The sequence below is a fragment of the Pollachius pollachius genome (genome assembly GCF_949987615.1).
Source record: "Pollachius pollachius genome assembly, chromosome: 2".
NCBI classification, from domain to species: Eukaryota; Metazoa; Chordata; class Actinopteri; order Gadiformes; family Gadidae; genus Pollachius; species Pollachius pollachius.
In genome coordinates this window covers 13,001,157-13,026,197 of record NC_136935.1, presented here as the reverse complement: position 1 = coordinate 13,026,197, position 25,041 = coordinate 13,001,157, and the positions used below count along the sequence as shown (strand labels likewise).

Sequence of the window (25,041 nt, the reverse complement as noted above, 5' to 3'; positions counted from 1 at the left end):
TGGCCAATCACAGTGGAGATTGCAGAAGTAAGATGAAGCCTTACACTGTCGTTATATTGAATACAAATTGAATCAACATATAATGCTTAAATCAAGTTGGCTAGAGTAGCAAAAAGGCCTGAATGTATTCAGAAGTTTCTGTGGGATGTTGTGTCGTCTGTTCTGTATTTGTGTCCAAACAGACGCAAAGGATTTAGGAAGGATTTAAAATGTTTATACTGTTGACAATCATTAATGTACAGGTAACTCTCGACCATCCATTCCGCCTTGTCCAGCTGCACATGCGCATTACTCACGGTACAACGTTGTCTCATTTGTGAGTTATCGTGGCTGTCTAATCAAAGTTAGTTAATTAGGAATTATTTACTCCCCATGCGTAAATTACCGTGGTTTGTGTGTGTGTGTGTGTGTGTGTGTGTGTGTGTGTGTGTGTGTGTGTTTGTGTGTGTGTGTTTGACGGCAGGTTGCGTGCCAAGCTTTGTGTGCAGCAGTAACACCACACCCTTCTCTCCCCACCACGACAGCACCTCGGGCGGACTACAATCTAAAGACCACAGCATCAATTATATTAACAGTATTATTATATTAAGCTGTTTGGAGTTGACGTATGCTTGTGTTAATATATACAATGCGCTTGACTATCTTTTTTTACTGTATGCAATAAGATGTAGCCTAATAAAACATGCAGGCCGAGAGTTTAAACGAATTTACTTCTCCTTGCAATAGCTTACTCTTTGCGTCTACTGGGCAATTCCCAGTATACTGTGAAGTATTTATATACTTGATAACTTCGGCGAAATAAGTTCCATATGTGTGTTCAGTATTTGACCACTCTTTTTTAAATTACAGCACATAAATGGACTACTACCCAACAAAACAAAAAAACGAATAATAATGAATTGTCTCTGAAACATGTAGCCAACGATTTGTTATCCAAATCAAAAGCACGAAAAGTATTGATGAGGGATTAAATAGTTTAGGGTGTTAAATAGCGAGTGTTTATAAATGAATAAGAATATCTAATTGTTATTGTAAACCAAATAGTTGAAGGTAAATAGCCAGTCACTATGCTAACTAGTGAATGAACAATGCCTAGCATTTATTTCCCTGAGAATTGTGTTAAAACACCTGTTGTGTTTTTATCCTTTTTCTAGGCCTGTTGCAAAGTTATAACCACACACTTTGGTTTTACAACCGATTATTTTTCGAGTTTTCTTCTTCATGCAACCAAGCTTGTAATTTAGTCAACATAATAACTCGTATTAAATAAAGTTACACAATATATAGTTTAGTTTTTTGCTTTGGTTCTTCGATCAATATATTCACCGAGTCAAAAAAAAAGACAACCGTTGAAATGTTGAAAGAGAAAATCCATCTGCTTTCTGTTTGAGCTCCCTGAAAAAAAAATCCGGAGTGTTTCAAAAAAAGATTAAACTGACAGGAAAATTGTTATTTTCTCTTTTCCTTTATCTGCTCGAGGCTACGTGTCGATGGGAAAGGCAGTCTGAGATTAAGATAAGGTCAGACTGCCTTTCCCATCGACACTGCCTCCCCCCCCCCCCCCCCCCCCCCCCATATGGGTTAAAGTTGACTTGCGGGTCAAAAAGCTCCGTTTTCCTTGGTGAAAAAAAAAAGTTTCCTCCATTGCTGAAAAGTATCGCGGCCAATCACTAGAGTGAGGGCTGAAGCAAAACCAACAGCAGATGATGTAATACATAAGTAGTTTACATTTCTGTGTACTTTTGGCCCTCTTGGAATATAAAGACAGACAAAGATACTCCGCCTTGGCTGTTGGTACTCTGCAAACATGCTTGATCCGCGCGCCTCCTCCGAAGTGCCGTCAGATCTACCTGCAGCGGCAGCGGCGGCTCCTGGCCCCGCGATAAAGCGGCCTTTTCTTTACGACTATCTAATCCGCGTCTTTACGACTCACCAGAGATGTGTATCATGACTCATGAGTGACTGCTAGTGCCGATCAGGAAAGTGATGGATGCCGCTGTGTGCATGCGGTGCTGAGAGGATCGGGGGCGAGGTAGGGATTGGCAGGGATGAAGAGAGTGTGAATGTGTGTGTCTGTGCGTGTGTGCGCGTGCGTGCGTGTGCGTGCCTGTATGTGTGGGTGGGTGGTACAAGGTGTCAGTGGCCCTCTTCATAGGCGCGACATGATTATATTTCCAAATCGAGTACAGCCCTCCCTCACCCCACGCCCCCCCCCCCCCCTACCCCTAGGAGCTCAATATGGCCAACAAGCTATCAGAGGGACTAACGAGCGCACGCGGAAAACCTTGCGGAACTTTAGTATGTCAATCAGGTTTATGAAGGAGCGCGCGGTGATCTATGGGCCACCCGACCCTCTGCTCGTAATCAGTGTCATAAGAAGTAGGTCTGAAAATCTGATGAGGTAACCTTTAAATATCACTCACAAAATCCCACGTACGGAAATATGCGCGCATGGGTTGTTTTAAGTGATGATATATAGGCGCACGATTAATACAATTATTATTCGGAATGGGGATGCTTTATACACAGGTTTCTGGATTATATATTATTATATGCCCATGTGAGGGTGGTTCATTGTCGTGCTATTCGGTGGATGGATGATGGCCTCCGCGGTCTAATAATGTGAATGTGACATTTGAGCTGACCTTTGGGCTGACAACCTGCTGTTCGGATGTGTTGTGCTGCTCTAACCCGCCATTTTAAAACGTTACAGAACGGGTTCCTGTCAGACTCTAATCATACCAGCTGTAATGCTACCCTTTTTTTCTCCGCAGGTATATTGGAAGTGTTTCATTCAGTTGTGTCCTGACAAGACCGCAATATGGCGCAATACGCCTGGCCTACTGTGGTTTTACATCACTCCCTTTACGACTTCTGTCATTCGGAAAGCGCTTCCTGGGGCGGAATCGGCCTGAGAGGCGCCCCTGAATTCATAGGCCATCCATGTTCAACAATAAAGGCAAATGATCGGAGACCGACGCACAAGATGAGAGGCGCCTGTTTGCATAAGATGGGCCGCTTTGCATGCGCAGTGGCTCGATTACATTGATCTCATTAAAATAGATATCTCATAATAATAATAATAATAATAAAATAATGGAAGCGGGGATTGGGGGGGGGGGGGGGGGGGGGGGCTGCGGATCCGTTCATTTTTTTCCTGAGGAAGATTGGCCCGTCCATCTGTTGGTGGAGCATGCAGGAAGTCTGCTTGCATTTCCACGGACTCGTGAGCATTAGCCCCGGAATTATTCATAAACGCGTGGAGAATTAATTCCCAGGATTAAGAGTTGATTAAGATGTGTGTCACTTTGCTGTCTGAGAACTTATTAGGCGGCTGCTCGAGATGGCGGCAGATGGAATTTCACTCCGGTGTTTGTAGATGTTAATTTCTCCCCTCCTATAACAGCCATTTGCATATGATTGAAGGAGTGAGTCGGGTCGAGCTTTTTCCACAACGGCAGGAAAAAATAAATAACACACATGCACACGGACACGGACAGACAGACAGACAGACAGACAGACAGACAGACAGACAGACAGACAGACAGACAGACAGACAGACAGACAGACAGACAGACAGACAGACAGACAGACAGACAGACAGACAGACAGACACACACACACACACACACACACACACACACACACACACACACACACACACACACACACACACACACACACACACACACACACACACACACACACACACACACACACACACACAGATGGAAGTGTGTGTGAGCCCCCACAACAATATCAAGATCTAATTTTTAAGGGCGGGGACTTTTGGGCCCTATAACGGCTTTCTGGTTTCGATCTCTTGGTCTTGTGTACTGTCATATGCCTGTTACTGGTTAAAACTAAATAATGTAGGCCTAATTATTGGGATATTTAGTTTGTTAACAACCTGAACATTTTTAAATAGCATATTTTTGCATATCATGGATGCGATACATGCAGAAATGCGCGAGTTCTTCAAATGCCAGCTTTTAATTAGATGAGGATAAACAATATACGCACATGCGCAAAGCGTACAAGTAGGCGAGCCTGTAGGCCGTTTCCCTTTTCATTTGTGTTTTGCTGACTATCGATGGCACTACTTTTGACATAACCAAAGCAAAAAACATTTCAGTGCTTGAATGCTAGACGAATAATATGGTCTTCCTATTTTATTAGAAAAAAAACCACATAACATCCTCCCTATTCTTAACACGCTGCAGAATAGGCCTGTAAAGCAGGTGTTATTGTTGATATTGTTGTATTACATTTTATTACGATTTGTGTGACCACCGCAGTGGTGAAAAAATCAATGACACGTACCTTTCATAATTCTGATATTTTTTGGTTATTTTAGAATCGATGGATATTTTTGGATGGATCAATTTATTCTACAAATATTTGGAAGCAAAATTCTTGAATATTTGCAAATTGGCAGATTATATTTACGTTTCTTATGCTTTACATTTTTATACGCATAAATCAAATAATTTGGAAAATATTGGCAAATACATGTGTTATGGCTAAAAGGCCTAGTCTTATGAATATGAAGCCTACTATATTTCTATATATTTTATTTAATTTATTTATTTCCTTATTTTTTCCAGGGTTAATTGCATTTTTGGAGCACAATTTGTCATTGTCATTTTACGTTATGGCCTCCTTTGGCCTTGTTAATCCTAACCTGTCATTATTAATTCTGGACTGCCACTTAGCGGTAATTTTAATTTGTGTTGTTCAGGTTCATCACTTAAAATAAATCAATAACCAAGCCTAATTAAATAAATAACAATAAGCCTATATATTGTATTGCATTATGTGGAAAGGACACCACAATTTATGTGTCCTTCCGAACGGCCGTGTTGTAAATAGAAGGCCTGTCTTTGTGCCGAGGAGTTGGGGGTGGGGAGGGGGGGGGAGTGTACTGTTCTGTTTTTTCTATCGGAGGTCTCTGTGGCGGGGAACACCTGCCACCTATCAATGACGAATGGATCTCCAAATATTTTTGACCTCTGAGATTTTGCAGCGGCACTCCAGTAGGATGTGTGTTTGTGTGCTTGTTTTTGTGTGTGTGTTTGTGTGTGTGTGTGTGTGTGTGTGTGTGTGTGTGTGTGTGTGTGTGTGTGTGTGTGTGCGTGTGTGTGTGTGTGTGTGTGTGTGTGTGTGTGTAGAGAACATGACATAAAAAGTGAAATGAAATACATCACTGAGTGATCGGCTATTCCAATGAATGAATTTCCTTTGAGGAGCAAACTACTTTTTTGGGCTGTAGTTGTTGTGACATGATCTGACCTAAAACCCTTCTTAACATTTCCTCAGACTAGAACCAGACACACGTCTGTATTGTTTAAAACTTGGGCCGGGCACAGGGCAAGGTTGGAGGGTGCAACTCGTTTTCGTTGTTTTAAAATATCAATGTGTTCAAAAATATAACTAAATAAAATAAAATAACGTAACATTGGATTTTCTATCCATTCCCGTCTCGTAATCCAACCGATAACAGGAGGTTCTGAATACAGGATTACAGTCATAATCTAGTTAGGCCTGTCGCAATCCCTCAAATTCGCAAAGGGATATGTGCAGTAGGCCTATAAACCGAAATCAGGAAGATCAAGAGTAAGGACTAAGTGAGTTAAACTCCCTCCAAGCTAAAGGCAGACCAGTGGAAACAGTGATAGATACCGGGCATTGATCGGGAAGGACGTCCACGTTTCCAGTCGTGCGGGTGATGCTGGTTTTAACTATTTCATGTTGTTGTGTGTTGAGTATCAGATCTAAAGATCTAGCCCACACCGTCAGTTGTATACCAATAGACTTATTGGCATAGAGTCACAAATAAACACAACGGATCGAAAACAAAACAAAACAAGACTACAACAAGTATCTGACATTTCGCGGACAGGACTTACATCAATCCTGGTGTTGAGAAATTAATCCGTGGAAAAAGCAAGGTAGATGTTGCGTAATGATTGTCCTAGGACTGTTGTTTTCTGGTGACATCCACAAAGTTCCCCGCGTGTGTGGAGTGAAAAAAGCGGTCAGTTTGCTCCTCGGCGCGCGATCATGGATGAAAGCAGCAGTAGTGGAGGGAGAGGTTTGATCCCCGCACATAGAGGGACTGACTTCATGCTTAATATTGTGCGCGACAGGTCCGCTGTAGGAAGGACTGCCCACTTTACAGCTTTTACTTGCCCCTTACCGCCCCTTTCGGCCCGTGTTACGAGCGCACACAAACACACGCACGGCACGTATAAAAAAGCACGCACGGATAAAAGAAAGTCCTCCTGGTCCGTGCAGCAGTTTGCCACCGATTTTCCCCGCACGCGGACGCACGGACGCGCAATCTCTCTCTATCTGTCTATCTCTCTCTATCACTCTCCACAACGCCTGGTCACGCAGCGTCCACCGTCCGCCGTCCGCCGACTCCGTGACTGTTGTTGTTGTTCGCAACAATACATCTCACTTTACCTTACTTGCTGCTCCATGTCAGTATGGGCTACACACATTTTCCTTCCACTCTCGTTGTGTTGTATTTTCTGCTCATTATCTCATCGTTGTTGTTGTTTGTTGATGGTCTTGCTTATTGTGTAGTATTGTGTACAGCATTTATGTTGGTCTCAAATGTTCATGTGAACATGCTAATTATTTTATGATACTTTGATATGATGAATCAGTTGTTTCATTCCTCTCACAATCACAAGACAGAGTGTTTTGGTTCGATAGATTGTTCCTCGTGTATTTCACTCACTTATCACATGCATGCCTCCTTTTGCGAAATATGAAACTATTATGTGATTGTACACACGTGTAGACTATGTGACTCACAGTGGCTGTTTAGGCCGGGAATTTTTTTATTTTTCTTATCTACATTTTATATGTTTTGTTCAAAATTGAAATTCGCAGCACACAGTTTTCATAAACAGCTAAACAGTTACTAGTATAGTAACATACACATTTTAACAGTGTCAACTTGTGTAACATGAAGTCAAGTGGCTTTGAACAGATATTTAGGCATCTTTTATTACGTTTTGAATTTTGCATGTTGTTTAGCTACACAAAGATCATTGTATTGTATAATATGTATTAAGTGCATTTCAAATTAACTACAAAGAAATTGTTTTCCATTAAATAAGAACAAACAACAAAAAGGGCTTTTATTTGAAGTTTCAGGGCAAGGGTAGTGAAATGGTAGCTCGAATCTTTCTCTCCTTATTCTTCAGTGTGCGGTGACTAATGAGCACACTTACTTCCAAGATGCAACCTTACATAAATATTTCCAGCTTCGATGATGTTAATGTAATCAAGAGGGCTCCAGATGTTTCATACAGAAGGATAGATTGCCGCTTGTCTGTGGATGTTAGGGAAGCAACGTTGTTAAATGCGTTTTTTCTTTGTAATGAATGTAGTTCTGTTATTATCTCAGCAGTACTGCAGTCCAACAAAGAAAAGTGATTTCCCTAGTTAGGCACGTAATTTAAAAGTAACACTTAATTTCAGCTATAAATCAGTAGTTTGCTGTACAAATCTCAGAGAAATCAGTTCATTTCAGTGAGTTGAATTCTGGGGATGAGGAGTGTTGCCTTTCTTTGTCTGTGTACGAAACGTCGAGAAAAACATAAAGCACAGGTGATCAAACACTTTGCAAAAGAGCAAACAGAGATCTGGCAAGATATGGTGGGGGTACATGTTGGAAACACAGAGCAGGACTTCGGTATACAGCTTGATATCTACCGGGGAAGATAAGGGACTGTAGAGTAGCAGCTATGCAATCATAACAGCCCCCAGCCCACTCCCCTACCCACCCCGACCCCCGCCACCACCACTACCACCACCATACCTCTACACACAGACAAACAGTCACGAGACAAGAGACGATTCACACTCTCAGCTACACATGTCCCGCAGGGCCACGTGCACATTCCGGAGCTGCTTTGAGTAAAAGGCGTCGCCCCCTGCAATAGTGAGACAATAGTCAGACAATATTAAGACCCTTGGACTTCCACATTCAAAGGAGGATGAGGCAGTCTCCGATCCCCTGTCTCTATCGCCTCCATGAATTTGAAAGATGCAAACGTGGGTGGAACGTCAAAATGTTGTGCTAATCCAACCAAGGTCATCCTTTTTGCTGATAATAAGAAAACAGGGCATTTGCATAGAGAATGGCGACATTAAACTATGTATTGTCAATATTATAAGCAGGGCGGATGAGAATGGGGGAAGGGGGTGGGGGGTTATGGTATCATCGTCCATGAGTGTCATCTTTGACTTCCTCTTCAGTTTACATGTGCACCCAGCAGACTTTTGCCTTCTTCAGCTTTACATATGGGATGATGGTTTTAAATTTATATGGATTAGAAGATTTATTTGTGATTTGGGAAACAAACCAAAAAAAGATTGGATTATGATGTCAGTTCTGGGATTAATAGATCTGTCAATGTATGAACTATACAAATGTGATTAAAAAATAGAATTATTTGTCTTTAGTTTTGGTTTTTGATATTGAATCTGCCTAAGGTAGAATGAATATGGATAGGTAATTGTCCCATATGTCCATGTGTTGATTCTATGGACACATATTCAAAAGGACAGACAGTCTTGTAGTGTTTAACTCAGAGTTGAAAGGTTCTGGGTTCAATCCCCCATGTCCATAGTCCCAATTTATCTGTTTAATGAGACCAACAGACGAACAAATTGGTAAATTACCTATCAAAATTTATAAGACATCCTTGAGCAAGATGCCCTCACCCTTACCTGCTCATTAATGATCACACTATGTATCGCTTTGGATAAAAGTGTGACAAAATAGTTAAATGCTAATAAATACTGGTGAAATAAATTATTTGAACTTCTAATCAAACATTATTTTAATATTTTTCTATTTCTATATTTTTCTATATTTCTCTTATCCTGACAGCAGAAATATTGCATGGACTCGCCAATGTGATGCATCCATGATGCAAATCCCTAGCATAAACCACCCCTTTGATGTCGTCATCAACACGCTCAACCAACCACGAAACGAGTCGTACAACCCTGCTACATTATCCCGCCTTAATTACCAAATTCCCGTAGTGAACGCTATACTTTATACTGTCAATTGGTTTCAATAAAAAAATAATAGTACGAAATGAAACATTTCATACAAATAGTATTTTTTATAGTGATAGCAACATAGTGCATTAAAGAATACTTCGAATGCGATTGGTTTTCTTGTCGGTCAATCAAATGCAGGAATCATGGTTGGCCGAGAGCGCAGAGGGTTTTCCACGTCAGTGTGTTTACCAAGAAGACTGACAGCTGCTTAAATTTAACACATTACAAACTTTTATTTCCTGTTATCAAAGCTACAAATCAATTTCTACCGAGAATGTATTTCACGTGGTGTAAATGTCCGTAAACTGTAGATTCCCTGGGTCTGTTGTCGCGTATTGAACTTCCTATTGGTCTACCTATTCACTGTTAGCCGGCTAGCCTGTTCAATTAGCCTAGCCAGTTAGCCCAGTGGTTCGCCTGCAGGACTCCATCTTGTGTTGAAGTTGGTAATTTAACCACACAGAGGTAAGTTATTTAGTCTTGACATCACCATACTTGCACTGTGGATGTTGTCGTTTACCCATGGTGCCGTAGAAAGATAGAGGCGGAAATTGAGGCTAATATGACGTGGATATCAAGCTAGCATGTTATGCCAACTTGACCACAGGAGCACAGCCAGTTTTATTGGTTACACATCGCAGTTTCTCTATTAGTACAAACGAAACGCATTTTTACACATTAGAGGAGTGTGTCTCCTGTTTAGTGGGGTTTATGTCGTATTATATGTTTTAGCAACATACGTGGTTAGCGTCGTCATTTTACTAATCAGCTGATCATCCAGTTATTGCAGGTAAACTCGGGAAGACAGTTCGCCAGATCTGTATTTAGCCTTGAAATAAGGACTATGTCTTAATGTCTGCGTTTGTCTACGAGAATTGCCATAACAATTCAATGCATTCTACCAATGGATCAATATATTTTGTTACATAATGATTGGTCAATGTATTCTAGGCCTGTGTAATCGATATGTTTTTCGTAGGGATTTGTGTGTACCGGTATGGATTTTAAACTGTTCTTGTTGATAGTTTATTCCCAAGAGAAGGTATTTCATCCTTTCAATGTGAAGGTTAACCTGTTGGGTGGAGTGCAAGCCAAGGGGACTGCATCATTACAAACAATGCTACAATTTATTTCAAAGGTTCTGGGCTCTAACCCTATGTCTGCAGTCTACCTGAGCAAGATTCCCATCCCTACCTCCTTCTTAATGACATGTATCTAAATACATTCACTCTTAGGTGCTTTGGATGACAGAATGTGATCAACAGTGAATGTTTAATGGTATTTTCAAAACAATATATCTTCTGAGGTACCTGTCAAGGTTTTTCTGAAAATGTATTGCGGATGAACCGATTATCCGAAGAAAAACTTTTCTGTTTTCATTTCAGAAGGCAGGATGGTGGACAAGAACATCTACATCATCCAAGGAGAGATCGGTACTGTGGTTGGAGCAATCAAGAGGAACTCTAGATGGAACACCCACACTCCACTGGTACTTTCATCACAATCTCAATCTCAATTTAGTTTTTTTACTCTGACCTTTCTGAAGTTGAGATGACCGCATCGTGTTGCAATGAGTCTCGCTGTTATGAAATGCTGACTTCTGTTGAATTTTGGTTAACAACAAATACTTTCATAATTCTTTCGGAAATGTACTTTCCGAAATGTTTTTCTTTAGAAGATTAATTTACATGCCATGTATATTTTTTTTATATCGAAGTCCCAATGTGTAACATTTCAACTAGCTTAAAATAATCTTGACGAATCTGTAGTCAATGCTGATCGATAGTGATTTCATATAATGCTATCAATAAAATCCCATCCTATTAGTAATATATTCTACAAATGAAAAAGCCTGTTGCTCACTATTTGTTTTTAACTAATCGCAAAATTGGCTACCCCAAAACCCCTCCCCCTCACCACTCCACCCAGGCAGCCGAGCTACAGTAGGTCGCGTCATACAGCTGCAAAGACAGTTGAAGTGGACAGAAGTCTGTTATATGTATTTTTAATTCTGAAAGTCTCCTGCCCACTATTTTGGAGGGACTCAATCTTACATTTGATGACTTTAAGAGAGGCCAATACAAACCAACCAAAAAGTGTTTAGTGGAAGGGCAAGTGCTTCGGAGATGGTGGCAAGCTGGATTGTAGGTTTGTACCCTGAAAATGGAGAGACTGCTGTAGGCAATATTTGAGAGTTGGAAAGAGAGAGCAGAAGAAAGCATTGAGATATATTGCATCAACACACCTGTGGTTGAGCTTTGTTGACGTTGTGTTCGAACATGTGATTGACAATCAAGTTGGATTCCCCAAACCAATCAAAGAAGAGATGCCCTGATTGGTCAAAAATGATCTTAGAGCAGTCTAAATGCTCGATTGTCTCATACAGCAGGCAACAAGATATTCTCCCATTTCACTCACTAATAGCTGACGGTTGGCTATGACATAAAAAAAGAAAGATCTACAACTTAAAACCTTGATGGGCGAACACTCTGCAACGGCAATCTCAAATCAAAACGCTAAACGAGCATTGCATGTTTAAGGAAGTAGGTGATAAAGAAGGGTTTGATGGTTCAGTTCGTTTTACCTTTATTAACCCAGGGTAGGCTGTCTGTCATCAAATGCTTCGTTCCTGCTCCGTGCCCAAACAGCAAAGTCATGTGATCTAGCATATCTGACTTATGTTGATGTTATCTTCTGACCAACAAACAATCGCACCACAATCACTGACAAATTGATAGTGGTCATAGCTATACTTTTATTTACTATTATATACCCAGCCAGTAACAAAGTCCCCATGATATAATTATTAGAAACAATGATATTTTATATGTCTGCTTCGTCAAAATGAGCTTAAATTAGGCGTCTTTTTTTTCTTTGCCGACTTTGTTTCAATCCATTCTGAACTGTACCCGTTCATGCACCGAACCGTGCGTGTCCTCCCTGGCAGTACGATTCTTTTGAATAGAACCGTTGCACCCTGAGTGAATACCGGGCATAATCGGGTAGAACGGAGTGCTCCGTCCCCTCAGAGTCCTGCCCCTGTTTGATTACATCAATGTTTTCTATTTGTTAGGGTACATTTTATCAGCCTGTATTACAGCATATCATATTAAGAACGGACTTGCACATCGTCATCCCCATCTCGTTTTTTCACAGCCATTTATTCTGCAAAGTGACAGTAGAGGCAGTTGGTAATTCTCCGCTTCGTCCATGGACGGCTGTGGGAAACCTTGCAATATGTAGATGTAGTTGAGATATACTTTGTGTATAATTTTGTTTTTGAATATGAAACTGAGTAGTGCAGAGGACATGTTAATTGTCAATACTCACATTAAAATCTGCATACACGGTCTGTTATGATTTAATACTGTATTTATAAAATCGTTATACTTAAAACCTGCACTATTGCACTTTTGTTTCTACATAAGTAACATTTAACTGGAACTCTAATTCGATTATTTTTCTCACTAAACCAGTTTGGTCTGACGCGTAAACGTTGATCAAACTAAATTCTAACGCAAATATCCGGGTGCAAAATTAAGAATAGGAATCTTCCCAGATATATTTGTCTCTACTTCTAAAAGATTGGGCCTTCTTTATTCAAATTCTATGCAAAACCAGAGCATTGGATTTGCACAGCTTGTCCTCAGATATCCTCATCATCTTGAATGGTGCAAGACCATGCAAACTATGCCCTTTTTTTACTCTATGACCAGGATGAAGAACAAGACCCTTTGCTCAGCAGCTTCGCCCAACTCAAGGACATCCTCAACTCCATTAAAGGTAAGTTCATCCAAACATCACACGTCAATCGGATGCATCACCAAGATGTTACTCAGAACACGGTTTCAAGTCAACTCAATTCAATGAGTTGTACAGCCATTGATCACAGGTACCAAGGTCTCCAAGGGCTTTAACGGCCACATTATACAGTCCCTTCAGAAAAACGACATTATGCGATCGCATAATTCAACGCATAATCAGCCAAAGTCTGCATATTCATGCGGGGGCCGCATTTTTTAAAATATGCCGCACTTTCACCGCATAAATTGCCGATTTCCGCGCAAAATATGTGGGGCTTGCATGATTTCATAATCCCCGCATTTTCGTTGCAAAAAAGTCAGATATATCGTACCAGAAAGTTGAAAAATGTTGCGTTTACTTCACACAAGAGCAGCAATTTCCCCCTGTTGCCATGGGAACGTTATGAAGTGACGTAATTACGCGACGTGAACGTCATCGAAAAGCTGCATTTTTCGCAAGTTCCCGCATTTTTCGCAAGTTCCTGCAATTTTTGCAAGTTCCCGCAATTTCATCGCATAAAATTGCATAAATATGCCCCATATTTCATCGCATTTTTTAAGAAAACGTGCCGCATAATCAAGGATTTTTGGCCGCAACAATCACAAAAAAACGCTGCATTTTTCTGGAGGGACTGATTATACATCCCTCAGCCCTCGAACACATTTGCATATCCCTCATGTATCTGCTATAGATCCATCATTGCTAACTTTATGATTTTTAAACCACATTGAGCCAATGCATTTTAAATTTTAAATGAAAAATTACAAAAAACAAAATATTTTCTGAAATATTCACGTTTTATGTTAGTCAGGCCCTCTATCAAATTAGTGTAAAAAATTATATCCATGTTAATTATAATCATATCCATAGATGTATCCGTCTTTCTGTAATACCATTCACCAGCTCCTAGCGCCAGATAGAAACCGTGTATATTCCCCTCTTCTGATCCTCCTGTTCTAGCAGTGGCTTATTCCGTGCCAAATCTCTCTTGTTTCAATACATCACTTGGGTAAATCCTAGCTAGCTGAGACCCCGAGGTTGAACATATTCAGATTTGCTATTGTAAAGAGTCAGGTTATCCCGTGTCTGAGGAGTAATATGATATTTAATCAGGTGCGTGGTGTATATTTCCATGGAGAAACGTTGTGGCCTTTCGCATTGTCAATATTATTCCTCTCGGTGTCTCGCCGTGCGTGGGGCTGTTTTGTGGCTGCTGAATCATACGGGAGTCCCAATGAAACAGGATTGCTGTTTGCTCATCTTTTATCCAAATGCTCCTTTGAGTGACACGGCGGTGTTGGGGACGGGGTTATAGGCAGAGGACTGCTGTACATGTGTTTCCAGGTGAAGCAGTGCTTTGTGGAAGGTGGACAATTATATTTATTTTATTTGCCTACTAGGAGAGGTACTCAAATGTTTGAATATTCATTGGATGGAGCATAATAAACAGCGATATTAAATCGACATATTTGAATATTAGAATGTGACAAAAATATTACTATACAAGATAAACAACGTGAGGGATAGCATGCAGACAACAAGTGAAGAACTCATTAAAGCCTTGCAGATTCCACATGAATGAAGTAGAATTCGTGTCATTTCTAAAAGAAAATTGAATGTATATATTTTCTTTTAATACCTGTAATGACAGGGTAGTATGTCAAACCACTGTTTAACATTTTCTTAATTGGGCTTATATTAGTCTGCCTTGGTCCCCTAAATCCCAAATCACCTTTCCTGAAATATCTTTTGTCTTTAGGGTGATTGCCTCAAATTGTATCAAAGCATTCCACGTGCTCTCTCTCTCTATATATGCCATTTGGTGGATGCTTTTATGTCTTGCAATACCCTGGGAGCATACATTCCTGGCAAGGGTGGCCCCCAGTGGGAATATAACCCCTGACCATGGCAGTGTTAACGCCTTGCTCTACCAGTTGATTTGGACTAGGATACCTCGTCTCTATACTTGTCGTTTGTCTAGCTTCTATACTTGTTTCTCTGGTTGTAGAGGACTGAAGATCTGAGCTACTCGCGGTGTAACCGTGGTAACAGTGATTGATCTCGTGCGAGCTCCAGCGCGTGTGTGTAAACTGAGCGCCGCTAGTCCTCGGTCCCTTGGGGGCCAGGCAGTCAGTCCAGATCGCCGGTTAACCCTGTGTGTCGTCATGGCTTTGCAATGAGAGCGCTTGGAAGGGTCCAGAGAAGCTGGGCAGCCCAGCGGCGGTAGCAGCCGGCAGCCAGAGGAGAGATGCAACACATGGACCTCCACAGTCTTCTCTCTCGGTGTGTGTGTGTGTGTGTGTGTGTGTGTTGGCCTCCTCCTGGGAATGCCTCCACCGACGGAGGAGATGGACAGGCACTGCTGCTCCAGGGGCCTGAGAGGAATCTGCTACACATTTTCACCCTTCGTCCTCCTCCACCCTCACTACATCCACCGTACCCCTCCTCACGCCCAACCTTTACTCTGTGCCAAAAAACAACCAAAACCTTGCCAATGATTCATGGCTTCAACTGAGCAGCCTGCGTTGCTCGTATCTTTGACATCAACCCTTATTCTCACCCACATTCTGTGGTCGAGACGACATCCGGAATATCAAGTCAAAATTACTATTAAGTTAGATGGCAAAATCCAGGACGAAAATTGAGAAACCGTACGTTAAATCACTCCTTGTCTCAATGTCTCTCAATCGCCATGTCCATGCACTTTGGCGTGACTGGAAGACTCAACTGATTCAGAATGAGGAAGAGGCTTCATTCTGTGCTTGGCCAGACTTTCATTTTTTTCTTGAAGCAAAACAAAATTGCACTAGGTCTTTCTCTCTCATTTTCCCTCTTTCAACCCTACTCACCCAAGTCTACTTGGTGGGAGAACGGACACACACACACACACACACACACACACACACACACACACACACACACACACACACACACACACACACACACACACACACACACACACACACACACACACTGTGTGTGTGTGAAGTCTTCAGGGTGGGCTGTGTTGCTCCCGGGCCCAGCTGTCGGCTTATTGAAAGCCCAGTAATTCCGTTTGGTCTGTTGTGTACCTTAGCTCCCTCTCACAACACAAGCCAGAACCAGCGAAGGAAAATATGGATTAGACCCCACCAGGTTCCTCAGCATCCCTCTCTCTCTTTCATTCTCCATCGTCTCTGTCTGACGTTCATTTTGGCTTTTTCTTTCTCTCTCTCTCTCTCTCTCTGATTCACAAGCATTCTCTGATTCTCTGTCCGTCTCTTCTCTTTTTCTTTCTCTTATTTTGATTCTATTGTGTACTCTCTGTCTCTCTCTCTCTCTTTTTCTCTCTCTCTCTCTCTCTCTCTCTCTCTCGCTCTCTCATATATTCCATTGTTGAAGGTTCTGTATTGGTGTGATTGACAGGGGCATGTGGCAGTGTGCTAGCAGAGCGATACAGCTGGAGGTGTATCATCTGCAATTTTAGTTGGGTAAATATAGCTAGCGGTCTTGTCAAGCAGAGAGATAAATTGTTCTGGGAAAGGAAGTGTTGTCTCATACGATAAAAAAAAAAGACAAAAAATTCCCTACAAGTCCTGGAAGACTGAGGACCTTTCCTTGATTCGAGCAGTGGTGGTGTTGGTGGGTGGATATTTTTTTTTCTTTTCTAAACAAAGAAACCCCAGTTATGGGCAGCCAGGGAACATGTGTTGCAGCGGCTCAGCGCTGCCTCACTCCTCTATAAAGTCATAGCAGATGAAGATGGGCTTAAGGCTCCTCTTTAAATGGCATGTCTCAGCTTAGGGCTGCTTTCTAGTATTCTTCCAGAAGTATATTCTCGTAATCAGTTTTTGCCCCCCCACTGTTTAGTGACCAATATAAGTTTCCAAAATACTTATCTTAAAATATTTAGAGTATATACATGACATATCCCAGTTGGACGTTTTCTTTTTTTATATGTTTGCTTGACCCATGAACTGAGTTAAGGAGGGACTGTTTATTCACAGACAGGGTTTGTAATAAGGATGTGAGCTCAACCTTAATTTATTATATACTATTAATGTATAAGTTATTTTATTTCCATGTAGTTAATATTCGTCAGAGCTGTTAAATCCTTTCCCTCCCGATCATGTGAAACTTCTGCTGTCCATGAGTTAGAGGGCTTGGGACAGAATGCATCGTATGCCTATGACAACCGCTGCTATGTGGACCTGCATGGTCTGCCTAATCCAGCCACAACATTGGAATTGCTAACAAGTAACTAGTACATACAAATTGTCTCTGAGGTGTGGTTTGGGCCGCACAGCGAGGCCCAAATCTCTTAACCCATGCAGGACATGATCATTTTTTGATGCCATAACGTTTTCTTTGCATTTGATTTTTTTTTTTTTATCACTGAGCTGTAGATTGAGTCTTCTGCCTCTTGCAAGACATTGACCCTGAGGTATGGTTTGTGGGATCCACATCAAACAGACAAATCTGTATGAATCCCCTGTTGAATAATTCTGTGGATTTGTGTTGCGGCCGCTCTTGATGCCTCGGGAGAGTAGGATAGAGATATAGTGATTCATTCAGTCATACATTGTATTCAATCCCATGCCCAACATCTTTCCTTCCTATGCTTCCCTTTTGTTATGCAGCAGTCTGCTTCAGTCCCAGGGTTTTTAGTTTTTTTTTCTTCTTTGAAATCTATTTCTCTACCTCCCCCACCAAACCTTGCTCAGTCTATAGTGAAGGTGAGTCTGTCTAGGAAGCAGTCCTCCCCTAAATCCCTTCATTTTTATTCATACAAATACAGGTTTAGAGATTCAGACGCCGGCCAGATTCCAAGCCAGAGTGGCCCTTTGACTGACAGCTTCCTTCATTCCCTTTTATTTTTTCCCCAACACTAACTAAATTCACAAGCACACCTCTAATTGACTGGAATCACCTGCAAGGCACCGGAGGCGCCGTTCAAGAAGGGGGGGTGCAAACGGGAGGGGGAGACACAATGGCAGTGGGTTTGGCAAATGAAAAGCATGGAGGCTGACCTTATTACTGACCCGTTCAAGTAATTATCTCGCTGACCTCCTGGCAACAGGCAATTCAGCACCCGGATAAGTGACTATAAGGGCGCAAAGAATCTTTTAAGGCAATTTTCTCGATTTTATTTGTATTATTTTCATTCGATAGATTTGGCTTTAATCATTGCGTTTTATCACATCCACCATGTAAGGGCATGACTTAAGCTCACTCACATTCTTGCAGTGTTTCACATCTTTGCAATCTAAAAAAAACTTTGTTTTCAATTGGACTAATCCATCCCATAACTTAGGACCTGTCCTAATTCATCTAATATTTCTGTCATGTCCGTCAACATGAGCGAGCCTGCACGCTTCTCGCTTTGTCTCTGTCTGTCTCTGTCTTATTTCAAGGTCAAGTGCGTGGCCTCCCCCCCATCACCCCTTCCCCCAGCTGTGCTCAGCCAGCCTTGTCCAGGCTTCGGCCCTGTGCCCTTTTCACCTCCCTCTTCAACCGCCCCTCTTCTCCTCCCTCCCGTGTGCCACCTGATATTGGGACATATATCACTCCAATTGAGGTGCCGGAGTGCAGCTGGCGGATGCCAGATGAAGACGACCCATAAGTCATATCGGTCAGCCACTAAAGAAAATATGTTTACACACACAAAAGTATCTTGGCTTAAGGAGAATCTGGCTTATGTAAACTCTCTGCATGTCTGCACTGTCACGTCAATGGCTTACATGTTTAGTCCTAATTATTATAACAAATGTTATTTATAGAGGAGGTTGCAAAGTTATGAAGTCTTTCAAGCACGAGATCCACATTAATTTGTTTTCAAACAAATTTTTAAGTTGCTGTAAAAAACAACCAAGAAAATGTGTTGAATAAAGTGACCTAGAAAAGTAAACATATGTACACTTATTTTAACGTACATAGAATTTAGTGAAACATGTGCTTATAAAATATGACCAAAGAAAAAATGAATTTCCTTTTGAAATCCTTGGGGCCTTAGCCTAACTAATTGTTTATTAGCTTGTTTGGTGAATTAAATGTTCTAAAAAATATTTTATACATTTTAGTAAAAATGCTGACGCCCGTGTTGGACATTGGAGTCGCGCAGATACTGAGAAGGTGTTGGTGGTTACTGGATGTCTTAGAGGGATAGAGCTCACAGGGCATGTGGTTTGCGCAGGCAGGACTTGACATCAACTGTCCACCAAAGAGCAACCTGAGTTAAGAGGTGTTGCATAGCTGCTAAATGGGAAGAGCAGAGTTTCCATTGCCCGGGATTGGAAAGTATCCTGTCTGCGGCTCCCCCTGTCTTCATATCCCTCCATGTCAAGGAGGAATGATAGCCCAGGGACACGTCCGCTTGGCAAGGTTAATAAGTTGGCGAGACGATCAGCGATGAGCCTCCAAGTCTTCTCACTTGGCCCTTGGTACGAGAGTGCCTTGATTCACATTGAGGTGATCAGGAAAACACATGGCCCACATTAATGAAACCAACTAGGAGATAAACGGGGAGCGACTCATTGAATAACGAGCATTTGATGTGTGCCATCTCAAATTATGCCAGAGTTGCAAGTAAGCCGGTGAGATAATCCCCTGGCCCACGCTGTGGTAATAGTGCCCATCAAATGTCACTTGATTTAATGGGGGGGTTCCCTTCACCAGACAGCCTGCCACCTAGCGCTGGTTAGTAGCTGTAAATCTAGCCAGTTAACAGTGCCCTAACCGGGGCCTGACAGGCAGGGCTTAGGCCTAGTGTGAAAAGGGGATGCAACTGTTGTCCTGTTTCAGAGCCTCTCAACAATGTGCTGAGTGGATGGAGGGTCCCAGCAGAGGGCCATTAATCAAAGTGCTCCAGGGTGTCTGTGCAGGGTGGTAGGTGGGACTGGGCTGGTGCTGGCCCCAGGTCTCTGGGCTGGAGGATTTTGATGCGATGGCTGAAGCGGTGGACAAGGCCTCAGGGGAAAACAAACTCGTCCTCATTAGGGGGTTTGACGAATAAAGGCGGTCTGGGGTACAGGGATGGTCTTCAGACCCACAATGATGCCTCCTCGATGATGGTCTTAAACTAAACTGGTCCGGGTGAACCTTGTGTTCATCACGAATGCTCAGGAAAATACTCTGAAATGTACCTAATAATCCTCACCTTCTGCGTTGTTGATTTCTTCTTTGATGGCCTACTATTATTTATTCTAAACAATAATATACTATAAAACTGAGTTAAGACAATACAAAGGTACAATCGTTTTGCTATGGAAAGCTTCGGAAGTGCACAGTAGCCCCCAAAACGAAATCAAAAGGGCCCCCCTCTCCTCTCTTAACCATAGTCTTCACAGCCTAGGACCAGCCTTGTATACTGGTCAAGACTCTGCTAATGTTTTGTCCACTATGAACCATTTGTTAGAGGCTCGTCTTTTATCTCTGCCCTACCTGGATTGTGTTGTTATTCCCCGTTAAGGATATTCTTATGAGGTGGTTATTGACATTTGGCATGAGGCCCACCACGCTGCTGTTGGCCCGGGGGTCAACGAGGGTTTTGGTTCAGAGTTCCTCTTTAATGACTTCACACTGTGCGCATGGAACACCAATAAAGAGCAGGGGGTATTTAGGTAGGGTTTGGGACGTTTCAACACCTTGGACACCCCACGGCAGATACTAACGCTGGAGGTCTGGTCTATAAACAGCCCTAGGGCGGCCGGCACGTGGTGACACTTTGGCGGGCCGGACTGCATAGTACAGATTGACAATACAGCCTGGCATTGGCAATTTTTGGAGGTGCTAAGTGTTTGTTTTCAGCATGCAAGTTTAGCTTCAGGGTGTCTGAGACAAAGGGGTGGTTACAATGGCAACACTTGCTATGCTTTTGTTCTCTTTGTACTGACCACCTAGGGGGGGATGTATTTGAATAACATTTTACTGTTTCCATATTTGGGTGGTCGATGTGATTAGATGCTGTCATAGGCCACACAGCACTGAGTTTCATTTTGATGTGATTAACTCAATTTACTCAAATCAAGTGACATCAACATTTGGCGCTAAGTTATGATTTGGGAGACAACGTTAAGTCCCTGCTTGAACTCGACTGCATGTAAATGAGCCTTGGCGTGGTGCCAGGGTTTATAGGTCACGGGGTGGGTCAGACAGTTGTGTTGGTCAGACGGCCTATAATTCATCGTCCAAAGCTAGCACGACCCTCCATCATTGGCTCTATTCTCCAGTTAACATCCTTCAATCATAGCATTAGTCACTAGTCACCTCAAGCTGCCCCCCCTTATTTATCCAAGGACCTATAATACATAATAATGATGATGATAATTTCAACTAAGGTCGTACCGCAGTCCACCCTGTGTGACCTATTGATCAGGGGGAACATGAACATGCATTGCTTTACTGCGTGATTACAATAGAAGGTCTGCAGGAACGCATCGTGGGGGCTACCCTCGGTAATCTCCTCAGTATAGCGGCAAAGCCGGCCAAATCAAAACGCACAGTCCACCAGCTCTCTAGGCGGTGGCGGTGTGGAGGAGCTCGCGGGTGGGGGTGCGGTGCTTTTTGTTGTTGTAGAAAATAAGGGCCAATATTAGTATTGCTGGGATGGACTGTCTTGTGTGGCGCTCACCTCCTTAAGCCTCCCGCGCCCCACTGTGAATCCCAGACTGCATTGATGGACGGGGTTAACAAACCTCTCGGCAGCACTGCCCACCACACCCCCCCACATACATGTATTCACGCGCACACAACGCACGCACGCACACATTCACAGTGTCTCTTGACACACATGCACACAGCTGCTTGTTATTTCATGGTCCATAAGGATGCTGTGACCACGGACATTGTAATTCACATATCCAATCGGATAAGCTCTGCATTGCACATTAGTTTCAAACTGATATTCTCACAGATGCGTGAACGTACGTACACAGATACACACTTGACCGGGAACATTGCGGCTGGCGCACAGTTGTTTGTAACGCATGTATTTGAAGGACTGTACCAGGAGTGATTTTTGATTTATCACCATGGCTGGAGATTCACCCTGTCTTTAACAAAGGTTCTGTGCATAGCTGTATAAAAAGACAGATTTTTTATTTTTTCCCTCTGCTTCCTTGCAGCATTTTGTTCACTTCCATTGACGTTGAAAACGTGTGGAAACCTAAAACATAAAAAATCTGTTCCGGCCACTACGGCTGGCCAAATGTTGTTGTTATGAGGTTTTACTGTGATGTAACAACCTTACATGTAGTGGAATGCAAACATATTGGCAGGGAACTATAAGCAATATTCCTCAATGCGAAGGTTCTCATTTTCAGATGTGTTGAATTTGGTATACGTTATTGTTGCGTATACAGAATATTTGGTTGCAGAATATACAACATTTAATAAATTATTTGGATGTTTTTCTATGTGTGCAGTCTACCAAATCATTACTTCTTTCACCTGTCCGGTTAATATTTAAGTTTAACTTAATTTTATTATTAAAACAGTCCTGTTATTTCTGTTTCTGGCCAAACTCATGATCACACGAATCAGGTTATTGTGTATACTTTTTTTTCCATGTTAAACACTTGTTCCATGCAAAACAACTGTTTAACGCAATCCGTACCTGCTCCTTAATGACCTGCGTCTGAATTCCCTTGTCAAAGTCACTTTGGATAAAAGTCTCTGCTCTTATCCAACTTCACTTTTGAAAAAAGTCAGCTAAATAACAGAATAGTACAACGGTGTATGAATCCATTTCTAATTGTTTAATTGTAGAGTATGTATTTGGGTTTAAGGAGACAGGGTTGGCTGTTGTCTCTCTCCTCCCTCACCCCTTCCATACCCTCCCCTCTGTTTCACTCCGATGCGGAGGGAGGGGAGAAGTTCCACTGGGGTCTTCTGAGTAGAGGTTGGCATTAAAAGATGTCCTATTTCTGGTCTGCAGCTGGGTTGTTTGAAGGCAGCGTGCGCAGTGGAGGTGAAATAGGTCAAAGTACTGTCGTGTCCAGGGACGGGGGCGGCGGTGAGTGGGGGGTGGGTGGTGTGAGCTGGCAGCTGGCGGAGCAGACCTAGTGGGCAGGCATGTCCACTACACAGGCTGATTAAACAACTGTCTGCATTGCGGGGCGTAAATATTGAATCAGGGGGAGCAAGAGGTGACTTACTGCGGCGGGGGCCCTTTAAAGCCGTTGATGTGGCCCGTCTTAAATAGCATGTGGATCAGTGCCGCCCATTACAAATTTTGACAAAAGCTTCCCCGCTGACAGGGGAGCGAGCCGGCCTGGCTGCGACCGCCCCATGCAGCTGACCAGCAGACATGCTAACAACCCCCGCCGCGAGAAGGTGTTGATTGGCCCGCAAGCAAAATAGACCTGACGATACATTCAAGAGCACCACCCCAGGGCACGCACACACATGCACATACACACACACAGACACACACAGACACACACAGACAAACACAGACATTATTGTTTTGATGCTTTATTTTTTTCTAACGTGACAAATAAATAATTAGCATCTCCAAGCTCTGATATTGATACTACCCGTTTATTTTAAACTTTTTGTCAAATCGTGTGCTGGTTCTTTTTTATTTGTATGTTTTCATTTGAAATCCTGTTCTAGGGCTCCGATTAAACTCCTTAATCCTGTCATAAAGCAGGTGTTGATGTGAACACCGTGATTTGTGTGTTGGTTAATTACGATCCCTCTTGGCGTGCTCCTTCTCGCCACCCTCCCCAGCTCGTACCATATTTTGGCCATACGAGGCCACCTCCAGCCATCCCAGCTATGCCGATAAGTCCTTGTTGGTTTTAAACAGTAAAAATTCCGGCTGGACTTGCTGGAGCTGAGCAGTTTATGAGTGCTGAAATGCCCAGGCTGGATTTACGACCAGGGGTCCGACACTTGTGGAACAACCGTTGCCATGCGTCTTGTTTGTTCGGAGGGTGAGGGCCTGAGCTGCCCCTGGATCTGAGTGAGGCGGACAGCATTCAGATGGCGTGGGCTGGGGGGGGCGGTGGGGGCTGGGGTGTTTTGAGGGTAGGGGAGGTTTTGGGTTGGGCTGTGTATCTCAGACACTGCGGTCAGCAGGCCAGTGAACTTGTGAACCAGTGGGCATCACTGTTACTGTTGAGTCAAGTATAGGTCATGCTAATCCAGGGCTCAAGGCGCACATTCCTGTGAACTCAACACCTCAGATGTATAGGGCTGCTCTTTATATAGAAGAAACAGCGGGCCGGCCGTCCACCTCGTTCGATCCCAAGGAAAATAAATGTCTGAAGATTTGAAAGGAGAAGGCAATGGACTGCAGGCCTAGATGTTTCGCTAATCCTCACCGCTGCAAATGTCAAGAGAGGCCGGTGTTGATTGTCAGCAGAATAAAGCTTTGTCTGTTAGTGTAGCTTTTCTAGTTTTCCCCTTTTAGATGTCTAGAGGTCAAATTTGCCTCTGATTTACTTTATTCGCCAAAAATAGCAAAGGCTATCATGTAAATCGGGATCACGTGTTCAGAAAACTGGTGGATATGGCTTTATAAATTGGGAATATGACGGCTGCACATTGAGCTTCCTTTGTCCTGTGGAGGTTAACCATTTGATAGTGTATCCTCCGGTCATTTGTCCTTTTTGAACATATCCACTTTGAATGTCTTTGACCCTTGAACCACGGTTGTATGGTGGCATCGAGAATAATCCACCAAGATTCACTCCTCTCTCAGCAGACTTGTTAGGGCCATTATGGGATTGATTAAACAAGAGCTCTTCTCGAGTGACATCAAAGTTTCAAATGCTAATCGTGTCATCCAGTAGAAGATCAACAGACTAAAGGGGCATGTCCGCTCCGTGTCCCTTCATACCAAAGGGTTTTCAGCTCAACAAATGGTTCTGTATGCTGTCTAGAGCTCTTCGCAATTAGTGGATTACCTCGACCAATCGAGAAACTACTGCTCAGAAAGTGAGTCGATGTTTGATGAATGGTCATCAGTCCGACATGTTTTTAGTTTCATTTTCATTGTGAAAGTGTTTACATTCCTGATTAACACAGATCTGTGACTTAGTGTGTGTTTATGTGCTCTCACTTGCAATAAACGACAACGATTAATGCTCACTATTTGCATCCCCAAATGCATCCCATCCTGTGTGTAAAGGTAATGTTTGGCAAACCACCCGGTAAACT

General features: G+C 42.6%; 1 protein-coding gene across 2 annotated transcripts in view; it reads left to right on the top strand.

Annotated features, from left to right (window-relative positions):
* The first annotated feature begins 9,270 nt into the window (after nucleotides 1-9,270).
* gbf1 (golgi brefeldin A resistant guanine nucleotide exchange factor 1) overlaps nucleotides 9,271-25,041 on the top strand; it is a 78,150-nt gene continuing 62,379 nt past the window's right edge. For both annotated transcript variants that reach the window (XM_079729807.1, XM_079729806.1), the window contains exons 1-3: nucleotides 9,271-9,558; nucleotides 10,479-10,582; nucleotides 12,810-12,876. In XM_079729807.1, the coding sequence (XP_079585933.1) occupies nucleotides 10,487-10,582; nucleotides 12,810-12,876 (163 nt within the window). In that variant the 5' untranslated portion in view covers nucleotides 9,271-9,558; nucleotides 10,479-10,486. The remainder of the gene's footprint in view (nucleotides 9,559-10,478; nucleotides 10,583-12,809; nucleotides 12,877-25,041) is intronic.